Raw genomic sequence first — 17,073 nt, forward strand, 5'->3', positions numbered from 1 at the left:
AAAGCAAGGCCCTAAAACAGGAAAGCTTGAGTGGCGTCGGCAGCTAGCGCGACGTCACTGGGACAAGCACCATTTTCTAGGATGCACGGTAGACACATCACAGTCAGACTGTTGCAGAGCTTCTGACAAGTTCCTAGTGATAGCCTCGAGTACAAAATCGAGAAACAGCCAGAATCCTGATAGTCCAGGGGATGGAGTCAAGACTGGCGGAATGACCAGTCCCAGAAGGAGTCAGATCCGGGATTGGTCGGGTTTTCTCTACTCCTGGGTAGACTTCCTAGTGCTCTGTTTCTTATCTCACTCAAATTCAACTGGAAATGCTGATACCAGATACAAATCACAAATGGGTGGCTGGTGCAAAGCCCGTAGGTTAACATGTCTTAGAGAATAAGACCAGGAGTCCGAAAGATGCGACAGGCAGGCGAGATGCGCTAACTCTAGCAAGATGATGTTTCACTAATTCGTGTGTGTGTGGTATGAAGTTTCCTATTTAGATAAAAAATCAACTGCACAACTTCAGCATCCCAGCAGGACGAGGCAGCAGTGTGCGTGACATAAAAAGGGGCTTCAGCTAACATCCCCCTGGGACGAGGATCTCACTGGCTTCCCCTAACTACCTACAGTCATTGGAATTCGAACCAAACTGAGTTTACTCTGGGATGCCCTCTATCCAGGTAGGATGGCAGGGGGAGCACGGTGGCAGTATTTGAGTCTTAGTGGAGATAATTTTTTTTATACGAATCTTGCATAATGATTTGAAGTTTAAGGGACACACCAGCGAAGGCTGGATTCCTGTTCACCAGCAACAAAAGCAAATAGATCAATAAACTCTGCAAATCACCATCTGTTGTTCTTTGTCATCTCCTCGGTGTGACCATTTAGACATAACCGCCATTAGACGTGACACGCCCGAAGCTGAGGCTGCTGGCCTCCCCCGACAGATGTTACACCGAGATGTCCAGACCCATAGGTGGTTGAGAGGCTGGGCAGACGATGAAGAATGGGGCTATTATTTGGAGGAACTTTGGATTGCTTCTACATTAGGTCCGTCCATGGGGAGTGAGGAGGCAATCACAGGAAATAGTTTAGAGAGAATGGGCCCTCTTCTTATAATCAAAGATACTCCCCAGGAGCTTCTTTCAGTTTCTGCATGGCCAAATGCTCTTGAAAGCCTCATAGGCCCCAAGCAAACTTGGTGCATACCCTCAGTAACTTTCCAGGAAAAATACAATGAGATTATATTAATTTAGCCTCCATCCTAGGTACCAGGAAGTAAATATGATGTCATTTTAAGAGACAAATCAGAAGGAACATTTACTAAAGGGGGTATACTGTGAGTTAGAGCCATCATATCCTAGGGTGACATGCCTAGAGGATTTGTCCACTTGAGATCTGGTATGTCATCCTTGTTTTAAGAGACTGGAAACTGGAAAAAATTAAAAAGTGATCACCTGGGGCACCTGGGTGGCTCAGTCGGTTAAGTGTCTGCCTTCAGCTCAGGTCATGATCTCAAGGTCCTGGAATCAAGTCCCCAGTCGGGCTCCCTGATCAGTGGGGAGTCTGCTTCTCCCTCTGCCTCTCCCCTGGCTCATGCTCTTTCTCTCTCTTTCTCTCAAATAAATAAAATCTTTAAAAAAAGTGATCACCCAAAGAAAATGAAGGCTTTGATTTTTACTTGGATACTTAGCACATGTTCCCAAGCATGTTTTGAAGAGTTATGGATATAAGCTGGTCGATGAATTTAGTAAATCCTTGGTAGGAACACCTAATTAGAGGGCGTCTGTTAAATCGCAGTATATCACCATCAGTCCTGGGCACGGAGGAGCCCTTGCATCCTTGCTACCCAACACATGGCCGTGTGAGAACGCAGAGCATGGGCACCTCGCAATTATCCATACATGGAGTTCCGCTTACTGAACTGCAGGAAAATTGAGGACAGCCCTCTGGTCTTTACTCCCATAAGCTGAATGGAATCCTCCCTCCAAGGGCCTTGGACAGACCTTAGATAGTGACCAGCCATTATTCATCTACTTGTCTATATCCCCCACTGGGCAGGGAATTCGTAAGGGAGGGACCATACCATTAGTCCTTTCCATGCTTCCAGCTCCCAGCACCCAGCCCAGGGGCTACTACAGGAGTGAATAAATGTAGGAACAAATACATCTCTGACAGGTTTAAAATCAAAAAGTGTGTGTGCATGCGTGGGCACATATATGTGGGGGCACATCCATCAGAGCCCCAAGCAATTCTCAGGGTTACTATCTGAGAATCACCAGGATTACTTGTTAATAATGTGAATTCCTTGGTCCTACCACAAAGCCATTGGATCAGAAGTTCTGGGTGGGGCTGGGAAATCAGAATTTTTAAGGAAGTTCCCTGGGAGCTTCTCATACATCTAGAAGGTTAGGAATGTTGCCCTAGAGGAAACCTGCTGAGCTGGGATTCTCAGAATGCTCTGGGCTTTTGATACCTTAAATAGCCAACTCCAGCCTGAGTTTCTGTTCACACATTTGGCAGAAGAGAAGTTTCCACATGGGGAAGCATTCTGAGATTTGCAGACCATAGAGAGGTAAGAGATAATAACAGGACCAAAACTCAGAACAGCACACTCAGGGAATCAGAGGCAGGCGGGACCCCCCAGGCCATCAGTGTGCAGGTGGGGACACAGAATCCACATCCCAGTGTTCCCTGAGAAGGGTAGCTGGGAGGAGGGCTCCTAAGAAGGTAAAACAGAGCTGGGCCCCAAGCTAACGCCAGAGTTCCCATTTAGGACGCCTGGAAGAAATGGAAGAAATCTCTACTTTAGCATGCCAACCAGGAACCACAGGCCCGGCTCCCAGACCAGAATGTGCACACTGAATCAATTGAAATTGAGTCACGGATATAATTAATTTAATGTGTTTAAACGATTTTCCGTATAGTAAACATGCTGAATGAGGGTGACCCAGAATAAAGTGCCTGCCTGAGAGTGGAAAAATGGACACCACGTGTGCCGTATAATGAAAACCTTCAGCAAATAGAAAATGCTGCAATTTATTTCCGCCTCCTGTTCCTTTCCTTTCCAACTCTTTATTTACGGCTGAACTTGGCCTTCTGTGGTCTCCTTGGACCACAGAGACACTTTTTATTTTGTCAGAAAACATCCTTTCTTCTCTGATCAGAAGACAATTTTAATGAAACCTGTCTGCGGCCCCGTGACAAGCACATATTAATATGTGACAAAGGGAATCAGGACGAAGGGGAAAAAATAGTGCAGAACTGTGTCCCTATTGTAATCCCTTTCTCCAGTAAAGGGGACCGTGCAAGATGAGAAGGGAAAGGAGGTGGCACCGGGGGTGGTGGGGACAGGACCCAACTGAGCCACCATCCTGGCTCTGCCAAACCATCCCTCCGTGGGACTTTCCAAGCTCCGTCTCTGGACCTCAGATACTCATCTACAACACGAGGGGGCTGAACTTGAGGATTTTAAAGAGCGCTTTCAATCCTGACATTCGCTGAGTTAGGAATTACAAACCAGAGCGGGCGTAAATGTGTGTCAAGGAATTTCTCATTAAAAAGAAACTCATCTTCAAGCCATGTAGAGTGTTGAGGCGGTCTTATCTAATTGCTCATCAAGTGGGGATTATGTGTTATTTGGCTTAGATGAAAGGGAGCACTTGGAAGTGGTTATAAATGATCTCCCACTAAGAAACATCAGGCATCTGGGCAAAATGCCGAGTGCTAGGATGAGGAGGGGTGCCAAACGCTTCCTAGATTCTGTAGCTCTCTATCCAGCTGTTCCAGCTGGAGATACTATGGATTCCTTCTATTAAATAAGAAACAAAGTGTGGCAGAAGTGTACCCACATTTTCAGACAGCTCTGCCACAGTGCTCCTGGTGGAACAGGCGAGTCCCACCCTCTCTGAGGCTCAGTCTGTGTTTGTACCAGAAAAGGGAGGACCTCTGGGGTACCTGTGGGGCCATTCTGGGGGCGGGGGGCTGGGAGGGGGTCCTCAGGGGCTGCAGGAAGGGAGGCCGAACAAGCAGGGCCCTGGGCTCCTCCTCCTTTCAACTGAGAGGCTTCTCTCTAATCTGTATTATATACCAGCACCACGTGAGATTTTATAAGAGGATCTGAGGATAAAAAGTTTTTTTTGAAACCAAATTTTTGAAAGCCACCCAAGTTTACCGTCTGAATCCAGGCTGCGCTATAAACACGGGTATTGCCCGTAACTATTCAGAGCCTTGACGTCTGAACCGTGGGAACAGAGGCCAAGAGCTGTTGGGTCCAGAGTGGCTCTAGTCTGGGATTTTGGAGATCGCCTTGTTTTCAGCAAGCCTCACAGCTTCCCCTGCCCCCCAGCAGCGACGCTCAAACTCCAGTGCGCATTAGCACCACCTGGAGGGTCGGTTGCAGGGGGGCCCCCACCCAAGACTCTGCTTCACTGCATCCGGGGTTGGGCTGGAGAATGTGCATTTCTAACCAGCGCGCAGGGTGCTGCTGGTCAAAGCGCACTTTGAAAATCAGTGGCCTGTAAGCTGAAGGCCAGCCTCCTCAGCTTGTTCCTGCAGAAGTGGGCCCCAACTCACCTTCCCAGCCTCATCCTCCTCCTTTCCAATTATCCCAACAAAGTAATTGTCCCTGCACACACTCACGCATATCTCCCTCGCTCACCACGCTCCATCTGGCCAGACTGCCGGCCCCCTCTCTGCAAGCCTAAGGCACAGCACCAGTGCTACCTCCCCCAGAAAGCTCCCTGACTTTCTCATCCATGGTCCCAGAAACCCCTCTGGGCTCATACGCTTTCTCCCATGGTGCCGAGCCCTTTTAATTTTTATTATCATCTGTGTCCAGCTCTCGCCCCTGTACTTGGACCGCGGGCTCCAGCACAGGGAGCCCATCTTATTCACTCGGCATCCACATCATTGTCTACACCCTCGCTACCCGCACCACCCTGGCTACCAGACCAACAACCAGCAAGCCCGAGCGCGCACACAAAGGAGTATGAACATTTAAGAAATACACCAATCAACTCATCTTGTCTATTCTTCTTACTACCCCGAGACAGACTGATTCTCTAAATGGCTCTTTAAGTTAGAACACAAGACAGGAGTTTAGCCATTTTAACCTATTCTTTAGGCAAATTTCCCTTATTTATTTTCTGAGAGCAGAGTCAGTAACAAATACATCATTATGAGACATGACTAACTGCCACTTACGTCCACTACCAGAAGGTGGTATAATGCAGCAATTAAGAGCTACACCCAGGTTCAAATCCCAGTTCTACTTCTGGTTGGCTGTAGAACTTAAATGCTCTGCACCCCATGTTCCTCACCTCTAATGGTAATAATAACAGCATCTACTTCCTATGGATGGCATATGGGTGCAATGAGATCATTATTAACACTAACAACCCTAGCATGGGCCTAGCATCGGGCATACATTATTGCATCTAACCTATCTGAAGTGCTTAGTGAACTTTGTAGCCCATAATAAACATTACAGAAACGTTAGCAATTATTATCATTGCGAGACGTATATTATTATCCTCATCTCCCAGAGGAGAAACTTGAGGCTCAGAGCAAGTAGCCTGCTCAACAAATATTAGCAGTTCTTACTTTATAATGGTCAATCTTTATACCTACCTCATGAGGTAGGTACTATTTCCATTTCGGGAATGAAAACTCTATGGTTCGGAGACGGTACCTCGAAAGACCCAGGATTTGAACCCGACTTTGGGTCCAGAGCTCTTGCTACCCCATCCCCCACCTGGTGAATTTCAACTGCTCTGTCTACAGTCAACTCACTACGCCCTTTGTAATCCGTGAGCTATAGAGAGGCATCTTCCCAGCCTGTCAGAGAGCATCACTGAACCTGTCCCTCATTTCGGCAGCCGGGCAATCCTACAACCCATGGGAAGTTATTTCAATGATCGGAGAAAAGGGACCTCGTCTCAGAGGCATGTGACTCAGTCCCTCTTGCCTTGTACATCTCCAAGGGGCACGAAGGAAAGCACAGTCTGGGGCGTGGGACTCACCGTGACCCCGAAGAAGTTGGTCTCATTCATGGCATTGAGGATGATCCTGCCCAGTGTGTGGTCCGTGTAGTTGAAATCCTGGATCCGCTGGTGCCGGCTGCTGGCGTGCAGCGTCTCCATGGCCCTCTGCAGCGTCTTGGCGATAACCCAGATGCCATCGTAGGCATACCCGTGGAACTTGCTGGGCCCCACGCCTGACCGCTTGTTGTTGTACTCTCTCTCATACTGCTGTGGCGTCTGTAAAACGGGGCGGGTGGGGGGACACCAAGTTATAGCCAGCAGGGACATCAGGCACGCGGTGCCAAGAACGGACGCTCTCCAGTGCTTACTGTGGGCCAGGCCCGGTGCCAGGCTCTTTGAGGCCATTGTCTCATTTAATCCGCACAACGACCTCATACAGTGGGGACTATTATTGTCCCCATTTTACGGATGGGAAAACTGATTCAGGGAAGTTGACTTGCCCAGGATGACACGGCCAGTGAGTTGCAAGGCTGAAACTTGCACCCTGGCTGTCTTGCAAGGCTAGGGTGAAGGGATAATGCACCCGCAGCGGGCCTCCCTGTGGTATTTGCAGGGCCTGGAGCTATAGTACCAGTGGAGGACCACGTTCCCTATGTTCCTAAATATTTAAGTTACAGACCAGCAAATAAACTGCTCGATAAAATATTTTCCATCTCCCCATCATAATGAATATACCTTCCTAATGATCTGGAAGGGCAAGTTTGAATTCAGCATTCCGGGGCTCCTCCGAGCTTCAGGCGGGACACAGAGGCATAGGGGGAGCCGGCCTTGCCGTGGGGCCCACCCCTGCAGCCCAGCCAAGCTCGGTCCACACCTCCTCCCCTTCCAACATCAGAGACCTTTAACTACCCCAGAAGTGCAGCTCAGCCTCAGGAGGGCCGGCCCTGGCAAGAGGCTCCCTGGCTCTGTGGTTCCAGCTGTTTGGGCGGGGCATTCAGGGTGTGATGTAGGAGGGAGGGGGTGGAGGCTCGGGGGTGGGGGGTATGTCCCAATGGCTTGTGGATTCTGAGCCCCCGGGCCCGAGCGAGGCCTGCCTAGAGCGAGGCCTGCCTGACCCTATAATGTGCCCCTCCTCTTTCCTCTTCTGTAATACAGCAAGGTCTGTGAATAATTCAGCATTTTGTAAAAAAGCATTTTTTTCCTCCCACTGAACTGAATTTCATAAAAGAATTTCATTGGTGATATTAACATTCTGATTGTAGCCATAAAGTCATGAAAACCTTTTTACTCCAGTTGCTGAGGCTTACACATCCAAAGGGATGCCACCCCAGGGAAACCCATCACCCTCAACCTTTCCATGGGCCTCTCAAGTCACTTCTGAACTCCTCTGCCAGAAATGTCATCAGAGCCCATGGCTTAGTCTTCGGAAAAAATCTCTTTGGGAACAAATCACATGTAGAAACCATTGACTCATTGTCAGTTTATATTGGGAACGGCTCGTAGAGATGGCCACACATGCTCCCTCCACCTGCAGCCTGAGGCACAGAGAGGTCCAGAGACTTGCCTAAGGTCACACAGCTTGTGTGTGTGTGTGTGTGTGTGTGTGTGTGTGTGTGTGTGTGTGTAATTACACTGGTCCCATTCCATCTCTGCTCCTTCATTCCTTATTGACTTCTGAGGGCATAATTGTTTTTTGAAAACTACCCCGAGTTATTTGGGGCCAGGTCTAGTGCCCAAGAAGGGTGGTGAGGCTGAGCCCTCGAGGGCTGGGTCTCGTGGCTGGAGCCCGGGTGAGTCTCTTGCCCTTGGTTCACTCACACGTGCCTGGGGACAGCCAAGTGCCTCCAATTGTGGACCCTGTAGGTGAGGAATTCTGCCTGGCCAACCGGGAATGCTGGTCTCCCAGCAATAGCGCTCCCTCCTTCTTTGCTTCAGCTCCCACTGGATGACTCAGGTCTTATCCCTGTTGACAGTTTTCCTTGGAAATGTGTCATGTCCAGCCATCACATTTGTTCATCACTCAAAACACACAGCAGAAGCTCCTAAATCCAAAGGTTCCTCAAGGAGGCAGCACTGTCTCTGTCTCTAGCCTCACTCAGGGCCTTTAGCAGCTCCTCACTGTCCCTCATACCCTCCACCCTCCCGCTCTCAGCTCTCCACCCTCCTCCCTCCTCCCCGCGGAGCATGCGGGGTCCCTTATGAGGCGCACTCTCTCCCTTAGACCTCTTGGGTCCTTTGATCACATCAAGTTTGTTCATACCTCAGGGCTTTTGCACCAGCTGTTTCCTCTGCCAGAAAGCTTCCCCAGCTCGTTGCATGATATTCTCCGCATTCAAATGTCAACACTTGTCACTTCTCAGGGGTGGCTTCCCTGACCCACCCTTTCTAAAAACCCCTCACCCCAGGCATTCTCTATCCACTGGTTTGATCTTCTTAACTGCACTTTTCACTGCCTGCAACTTTCCTACTTATGCGTCTGTTTGCCCATTGTCTGTTGTTCCAGCCCTCCCTCCTCCTCCCCTCCCTCCCACAACTAGAATTAAGCTCCATGGGGTCAAGATGTTTTCTGTCTTGATCACTGAGGTATCACCAGAACCCACGGCGATACCTACAGAGATCCTTCCCAAGCCTCAATTTCTCCATCTGAAAAATGAGGAGGTGGGATCAGGTGATCTGGAAGTTTCCTCTTGGCAACATAGGTAGGAGCCTGGCACAGTGGTAAGGACAGAGGATCTGGAAGCAGGCAAGCCTGCCCTCCAGCTTTGGCTCTGTGGTTTGCTAAGTGTGACCTGGGGCGAGGTCTTACCTCCTCCAGGTCTCTGTGTCCTCCCTTGCTGGGTGGCCATGCGGATTCAGTGACATGACGCATGCAAAGTGCCCAGCCCAGTGTCCAGGACATGCTGGTGCACCACAAATGTCACCCACTGTTACTAACAGTAGAGGTGGCTGACCGGACCCGGCCACCCAGGATGCCCCGAGGAGCCCAGGTTGCGTTGACATTTGTGCTGAGGGGGCCAACAGTTCTCTGGTGCACGCACGCCCTACCTTACTTCCTTAACCAATCTCCAATTATTGGACATTTAGGCTGTTTTGAATTTGTCCCAATTACAGGACTACAAAAAGCATCCTTGTATCTAAATTTTCTGAACACATACTGGTACTTATTTTTTTCAGAATAAATTCCCAGAAGTATAATTGCTGAGGCAAAGAGTATAACAAACTTAAACACGATTCATCCATATCTGGGCCAAGATAGTCTCCCCAAATATGAGAAATTAAAATCCCCCTGGGTAGGAAAGTACCCATTTCCCTGCATCCTTGACAATAATAGCTATTACAATGTTAAAAATCTTCAGTTTGTTAGGTTAAGAAAAAAAAGTGCATCCCCTTTTAATTTTAATTTGCATCTCTCTGACTAATGAGTAGAGTGAGCTCCTTTCAAGTACTGATAGGCAATTTTTATTTCTTAGATGCTTTTCTTTTTTCTACCATAATGTTATGATGATAGTCACACCTGTCAATGTTTTGTTTAAGTGCATTCTTATTATTTTTCCATCTTTTACTATTTGACTATATTTTCTTTGATTTTTAAAGATGATTTGGGTCTATTTCCGGTTATTAATTTAGCTATTGGCTATGTTAAAAGTATTACAAATTACTTGAATTTGTTTTCTCTAATTCTTTAAGTATAAAAGTTCTGAGGCCCCTTTGACTTCTTCTCTCCTGGATTTTGCTCCTGTGAGCTTTCTCTGATTAATACAAAAGCATCGAGGGCTGCTGGTGTCTGTATTGGAGTCCTGTTTTTTCAACCTAATAATTATATTCAGATGATGTTTCCAGACCTCTTCCCTACCCAGAACATGCCACTGGGTCATCCTTCAAGGTTTCTATGACCCTTTTAAAGTCAGGGGCCCAGACCTGAGGCAAACATTCTCAGTGTGGTCTCACCAAGGGATAAATGAGTATAATCTTTTAACTTCCTTAATGTCGTTTACTGGGGTCATTTTTTGTGGAGACCGTAGGGGGAACAAAATCATATCATTTATTCAGTTTGACCTTGGAGCGAACACAAGCCCCTATGTATACTTTTTACATGTGTACTTATAAATCCACATCTTTCTCTTAACACTGTTCTTCACCCAGGGGGTGGGGGACAGGAGGTAGGGGGAGAACAATGGAAATATGGCTGTTGACCTCATTTCTGTGGGAAGAGTCCTTGGAATGGGACAGGTGTAGCTAAGCCCGGCAAGGTGACCTCATTCTCACTGTCTTAGCAAAGCACTGAGTTGAAGTCATTGCCACCACATTATATCCCAGGCCATTCATCACTTCCCAGGTGAAGCCAGCACCAATCTCCCTTGGGCAAAACAATGACAGCAGGAAGAAACACTCTCACAATTGTCTGAGAAAAAGTAGTAGTTGTTCTTCAAGCAGGCCTCTGATTATTCAGGGCAGAAGAATTTCTTCCATTGTAGAGCTGACACTGAAGGCTGATTAATTACTCATTCTCTGAGGTCAGGTTTATCATGAGATGCTAAAAGTTTCTGAGCAAATAACTTTATATAGATAGTCCCAATTACTGATAGGTTGTGCTCCAGCATATTTTTGAAAGGCAGTTGTTGGAACTTGGAACATATTTTTCCACAGAAACTATGTTATAAATAGTGGTTAGGCTCCCAGGCTAGCCCACACAAGCTTGCTAACCCACAATGTGACTAAACCTTATGGGTCTGTCATTCCAACAGAACCAAGCAGAGTCCTGCTTTCAGGGAGAGAGGAGCCTCATGGACAGAAGACGGCAGAAGGTGAAGAACCCATCCCCTTCCACATCTCCAGCTGCCATCCCCAGAGTGGCAAAACTGGCAGAGTTTCTCTCTAGCATCCCCTGTGGGATTTTGGAATCCCAGAGTCTCATTTGGGAGGTACACTAGGGGGGGTTATTTAGTCTCCTTGTTCCTGTACCCCAGTCTGCAGATCGCCTGGGGACCTTGTTAAATGCAGACGCCAGAGCCCTACATTTTGATTCAGTATGTCTATGGGATAATTTCAGAATCTGTATTTCTCTCAACCTTCTAAGATCTCAAGAATATACAAATCGGTTACCACTGATTAAGTCCCTCCTACAATCCGATTATTGGATCTTCTCAATAGTAACTTCTAGATGTTTGCTGAGCTCCATCTTAGACTCCTCCAGGGCTGAGAAGCTCACCCTCTCTTCAGAAAGAGCTTCCGCTTAAGGAGTGCTTGCCGTCTAGGAGATTTGTGTTCTGGATGCAGCATCTGCAGCACCTCCCTATGACCTGTACTCTGCACGCAGTGTCTCCTTGTGGAGCTGCGCTAAACATGTCTGTTCCCTCTTATGCGTAACAGCCCCTCAGAGCTGAAGGCAGCGGCAGGCTACCCTGTCCCCAGGGTGCTGTTTTCTACCTTTGAAGCAAAATCGTCTCAGTTCACACTTCCACTCTGACGGTGATGAAATGGCTTATATCAGACCAAAGCTCCCATGAAGAACATTCAGAGAAGCAGAATAAAACATAAAAATAGCTATTCAAAGGCATCATAGAGCAACCAGGACATCTAGGACTTGAGGAGCAAGATGCTGGAAAGAAGAGAATGCTTTGAGAAGAGTCCAGCAATCTTTGCTGTTTCCCCTGGAGGCATTTGCTGATTTGTAGGTAGGAAAGTTAATTGCAAGAAAACAAAGCACTGGGTCAGAGTCCCACAGGGAGGGCAAGACAAAAAACTATAGTTCAGGGTTATCAGGATAGCAAGGCTTGTAGGACCAAGGTGTTAGAGGAAAAAGCAGCACAGAAAAGTGAGCCCAGTATTCAGACTGGCCTTTGCACTTGAAATATTTCATGATAACTAAGCTGCATAAAGCAAGAGGCTGAGAAGCCAAGAAAAAGCAGTGGCTGAGGGGTTTAGAAATGAAACAGAAGTGTTTGGAGTCTCACAGTATCAGGGAAGACAAAAGTTGAACTCCAGGGCCAGTAAACACCCCAGGATTTCAGCTGATAACAATGAAGGGCAAACACTAGGAGTAAGAGCAAACCAAAATAGACCAGGTCTATAAAAACCAAAACCAAGGGGTGCCTGGGTGGCTCAGTTGTTAGGCGTCTGCCTTTGGCTCAGGTCATGATCCCAGGGTCCTGGGATGGAGCCCTGCATCAGGCTTCCTGCTCAGCAGGAGGCCTGCTTCTCCCTCTCCCTCTCCCACTCCCCCTGCTCGTGTTCCCTCTCTCGCTGTGTCTGTCTCTGTCAAATAAATAAATAAAATCTTTAAAACAAAAACAAAAAAATAAAACCAAGACTGGAATCATCTCAATTCTTGATTGTATTAGGTGATCTTCCCCTAGTCTAGCTACCTTCTTAAAGAGAAATAAATCTTCTCTGAAGAAATATAACACCATCTGTAGTCTCTATATTTTTTCATCTCCAATTATATTAATAAAATGTAACAGGTACACCAGGAAATAGGACCATAATAAAAAGAGAAAAGGAAGGAAGGAAGGAAGAAAGGCAGGCAGGCAGGCAGGCAAAAAGTAAGGAAGGGCATAAGGAAGGAAAGAATAAAGGAAAGAAGAAAAATAGACAATAGAAACAGACTCACAGATGATCCAAATCTTGAAGTTATTAGACATGACTTTAAAAGAGGAACATTTATGTGTTCAAAAAAATAGATGAAAAGATACAGAATATTACCAGAGAACTGGAAGCTATGAAAAAAAAAAAAAAAAAGAGAGAATAAAATGAAGAGTCTAAAAATGAAAAATACAACAACTGAAATTAACTCAATAGATGGATGAAGCAGCATATTAGACAGAGCAGAAAGTAGGTTAGTGAACTAGAAGAAAGGGTAGTAGTGGTAAATAGTTAATAAATATTCAGACTGAAACACAGATGGGAAAAAAAGAGTAGAAAATAAGAAATGAACATAAGATATATGGAATATGTTGAAAATGTCTCACATATATAATTGTTGTCTTGGAATGTGAGGGAAGAAAGAATAGGCAGAAACAATATTTAAAAGGATATTATGCTAGAATCTCTCCAAACACGTATCAATCCACAGATTCATGAAGTTGTATGAACTCTGTGAACTACAATCAAGATAAGCCCAAAGAAAGCCTCATTTTAGTACAGCATAGTAAAACTGCTGAAGACCAAAGCAAAGACAAAATCTTAAAAGTAGTTAGAGAAAGGAAGATGCATTACCTTCAGAAGACCTGACTTAATAGAAACAATGGAAGCCAGAAGACAAATAATGGACTATCTAGAATTCTACACCTCAAAATTAAAGACAAAAGAAAGAAAATTTCAGAGAACCAGACTGAGAGAATTTGTCTCTAGCCAACCCGCAGTGAAAGAAAGACCAAGAGGAGTTCTTCAGGCAGAATGAAAGTGTCATAAACAGAAGAACAGAAATGCAGGAAGGAATGAGAAGTAATGGAAAGTGTAAATACGTGAGTAGATCTAAATGAAAAATGACATCAGGGACAGGAACATCCAGGAAAATCTTAAAGAAGAAGAACAAAGTTGAAAGATTACATGACCAGGTATCAGGTCTTATATAATAAGGTTTTAGTTATTAAGACAGTGGTATTGGTTAATGGATAAGGAGATGGACCAATGGAAGAGAATGGAAAGTTCAGGAACAGATCCACATTATATACAATGATTAATTTATGACAAAGTTGTCACTATAGCATGGGGGGGGGTGGATGGTGAGGATGATGGACTTTTCAATAAGTGGTCCTGAATCAACTGGTTATCCATATGGGCAGAAAATGAATCTTGATCTTACCTCACACCATACATAAAATCAATTTCATGTGGATTCTATATCTAAATGTGAAAAGGAAAAAAAACTTCTAAAAGATAGGAAAATATTTTCATGATTGTGGGTAGGCAAAGATGTTTAAATAGAACACAGATATACTAATCATAAAGAAGATGAATAAACTGGACTACATTAAAATTAAGAATTTCTGTTCACCAAAATACATCATTAAGGAAGTGAAGGCGTAAGTTCAAGAATGGGGGAAGATATAAATAATACATATAACCATCCAAGGATTCATATGCAGAATTTAAAAAGAACTACAAATCAATAAGAAACAGGCAGAGAATCCAAGTAGAAAAAATGGGCAAAAGACTTGAACAGGAAGTTTGTAAAAGAGGGTATCAAAATGGCCAGTAAAGATATGGAAAGATATTTGACTTCATTAGTCATCAGAGAAATGTATATTAAAACTCAAATGAAATACCACTACACACCCACTAGATTGGCTAAAATTAAAAAGCCGACAATACCAAATGTTGGTGAGCATGTGAACCAACTGGAGCTCTCAATCACTGCTGGTGGGTGTGTAAATTGGTACAACCACTTTAGAAATCTGTTTGGCAGGGTCTACTAAAGCTGAACATATGCATACCCTGTGACTCAGAAATTCCACCCCTACGTATGCACCCAATAGTAATTTGCACATATATTCACCAAAATACCTCAAATACCTAGAAATAAACCAAACACAGTATGTGCAAGAATTCCATACAGAAAATTACAAAACATTTCTGAGAGAAATTAAAAATGACCTTGGTAAATGCAGGGATATACAAAATTCATGTTCATATATTATTAAGTCAATTTTTCCTGCATTAACCTACAAATTCAGTAAAATCCCAACAACAAGCCAGAGCAGATTTGTGTATATGTGTGTGTAAACTGACTCACTGCTCCTTTCCCCAGCTCTGAGGCTGCTGTGCTAATGAAGAGACCACAATTTGTCAAGCACCTATTATGTGTTTGGCACTCTGCAAGATACTTTTCTCCACTTTACTTTATCTAATTCTTATAAATCTTATAAAAGGTATTATTACCCCAATATTGTAGATAAGAAACAATTTCAGAAAAGTCAAATGACTTGCCCAATGTCATTGTATCACTATCACTATGTCACCCAATTCAGCTGCATATAACTGAAAAAAAATTATCAGTGACTTTGAGATGGTTTATTTTTCTCTCACGTAAAAGATGTCCATATGTTGGCAGTGCATGGCTGCCATGGCAGCTCCATAGTGTAATCAGGGACCCAGCTCCTATCTGTATGCAACACTACCCTAGAATGAAGCTTCCTTCTCACGGTCACTTCTTGAGCCAAGATGGCTGCCAGAACTCTAACCATCCCATCCACATTCCAGCTAACATAAAGGAGAAGGGAAAAGAAGGGCAAGCTCTCCCCTTAAAGGAGACTTCCAGAAATCCCATATAACACTCCTACTTATATTCCTTGGCCAGACTTAGAATCCTGGCCATATCTAGCTACATGGGAAGCTGGGAAATGTCCCTTTTCAGCTGGGTGGCAACATACCTACTTAAAAACCAGAGTTGTGTTACTGAGGTACACTGGGGGGCTATGGATATCGGTATGGACAACTAGCTATCTTTCAGTCTCCTAGTTGGGAAGTGATGGGGCCAAAATTCAAATCTAGCCAGTGCCCTTATTACTTATGACCCTCCAGAGGCTACCACACCTTTCCTCCGGAGCCCATGTTCCTCTGCTACACTACCTGTCCCCCACTGAAGTGAATTCCTAGGGAAGCAAGGGGAACAGGAGCTTTGTGGGGAAGGTGGGAGGCAGAGGAAGCAAGGGGAACAGGAGCTTTGTGGGGAAGGTGGGAGGCAGAGGCAGTGGCCTTGTGAAGGATGACCTCCCCAGGGAGCATGCCTACTTTTCCACGGCCCCTTCCCTTCCTCCTCGTTAGAGCCCAGAGCTTCCCAGAAGTTCCACATTCTTTGTCAGGGAGCTCACTTGGCAGTGACGATGAGATGGGTGCAGCTTTTCCTGGGTCATTGGCTCTCCACTAAGGACTCACTTGATTTGTGTTTCCTCCATTTCTGCACTGTTAAATCAACAGTCACGGGTGGTTGCAGAAGCTTCTTGCCAGAAAACATTACAAAACTCTTCCAAAGAATGAGCCTGTGCATTTGATGGGGGATTGGGGCCTCTGAGGTCCCCAGTGATTCCAGGGTTCTGTGAACATCTCCATCTGGTGCCTTGGTCCAGCTGTCTCAGCAGGAGAATGGGAAAAATGTCCAGAGAGGCTGAGCCATCACCAGAGAAACCTGGCCAGAGTTGTAAAGGCTCACAATGGAAACAAGCCTAACGGGACTTTGGAAAGGGAAAGCTGACGACGGAAATCACCAATGTCAAAGAGTTCCTATGGGGGAGCGGAGAGGTAATGGGGAGTCTCAGTGAGTAGAGCCAAAGCAAGTGCCCAGAGACTGTCCTCATGAGGTTCCAGAAGACTGAGCTCTGGATGTGCTCGGGGAAGCCCGAAGGTCTGAATTTGTCTCATCATTGGAAATTCCAATAGGAAGAGACTGATGAATGTACTCTGGAGACCAAGGCCTTGTTACTCCTCCTACCAGAACTCTCCTGGGTGCCAGTGAAAGAGTTGGGGATGGCCTGACTGGCAACAGGTGTATGGGAGGGGACACCTCAGAGAACACATTCCAAGAGGGGCCACTGTTTTGCCTGATTTTACAACCTTCTCTACTAGCAGTCACCTTTATCCCAGGGATCCCAAGGTTTAAGTGACATTACAGCCATGTCACACAGCACACTGTAAGAACCAGTACCATATTTACGCAGAGCCAGAGGACTTAGCTGTGAGAGGAACCCAGGAGTTATCTGGTCCAAATCTCTCCTTTTCAGTTGGGAAACTGAGGCTGGGGTGGGGGGGGGGGGGGGAATGACTAACTGTTGGAGGCAGATTAATTGGTGGGAATGCCAGGATTTGTGCCAGATCTCCTGAGCACCAGACCCATGCTCTGCTGTATGCCACCTACTAGTGGTGGCTGGCTGAGACAGAAAGGGCTGATTTGGGTGCATTCTGTTCTAAGCTTGTCACAAGTCTTGGGCGGAGAGCATGGCAGAGGGGAAGGGGCTCTGGGTAGGGAACAAGCTGTCCTGGCTTCAGGTCCTGGGGCTGTCTCTGACCTGCTGGGTGACTGTATCAGTTTCCTGGGGCTGCCATGGCAGATTTCCACAAACAGAGTGGCTTGAAACAACAGAAGTTTATTCTCTCCCAG

At 45.9% G+C, this 17,073-nt stretch overlaps 1 protein-coding gene across 1 annotated transcript in view; it reads right to left on the reverse strand.

The window, feature by feature from the left end:
* Nucleotides 1-17,073, reverse strand: part of GABBR2 (gamma-aminobutyric acid type B receptor subunit 2) — a 339,457-nt gene that overhangs the window by 129,374 nt on the left and 193,010 nt on the right. The window contains exon 7 of the mRNA XM_032418347.1: nucleotides 6,018-6,254. Within this exon, the coding sequence (XP_032274238.1) occupies nucleotides 6,018-6,254 (237 nt within the window). The remainder of the gene's footprint in view (nucleotides 1-6,017; nucleotides 6,255-17,073) is intronic.

The sequence above is a fragment of the Phoca vitulina genome, unplaced genomic scaffold (assembly GCF_004348235.1).
Source record: "Phoca vitulina isolate PV1807 unplaced genomic scaffold, GSC_HSeal_1.0 scaffold21, whole genome shotgun sequence".
Classification (NCBI taxonomy): domain Eukaryota; kingdom Metazoa; phylum Chordata; class Mammalia; order Carnivora; family Phocidae; genus Phoca; species Phoca vitulina.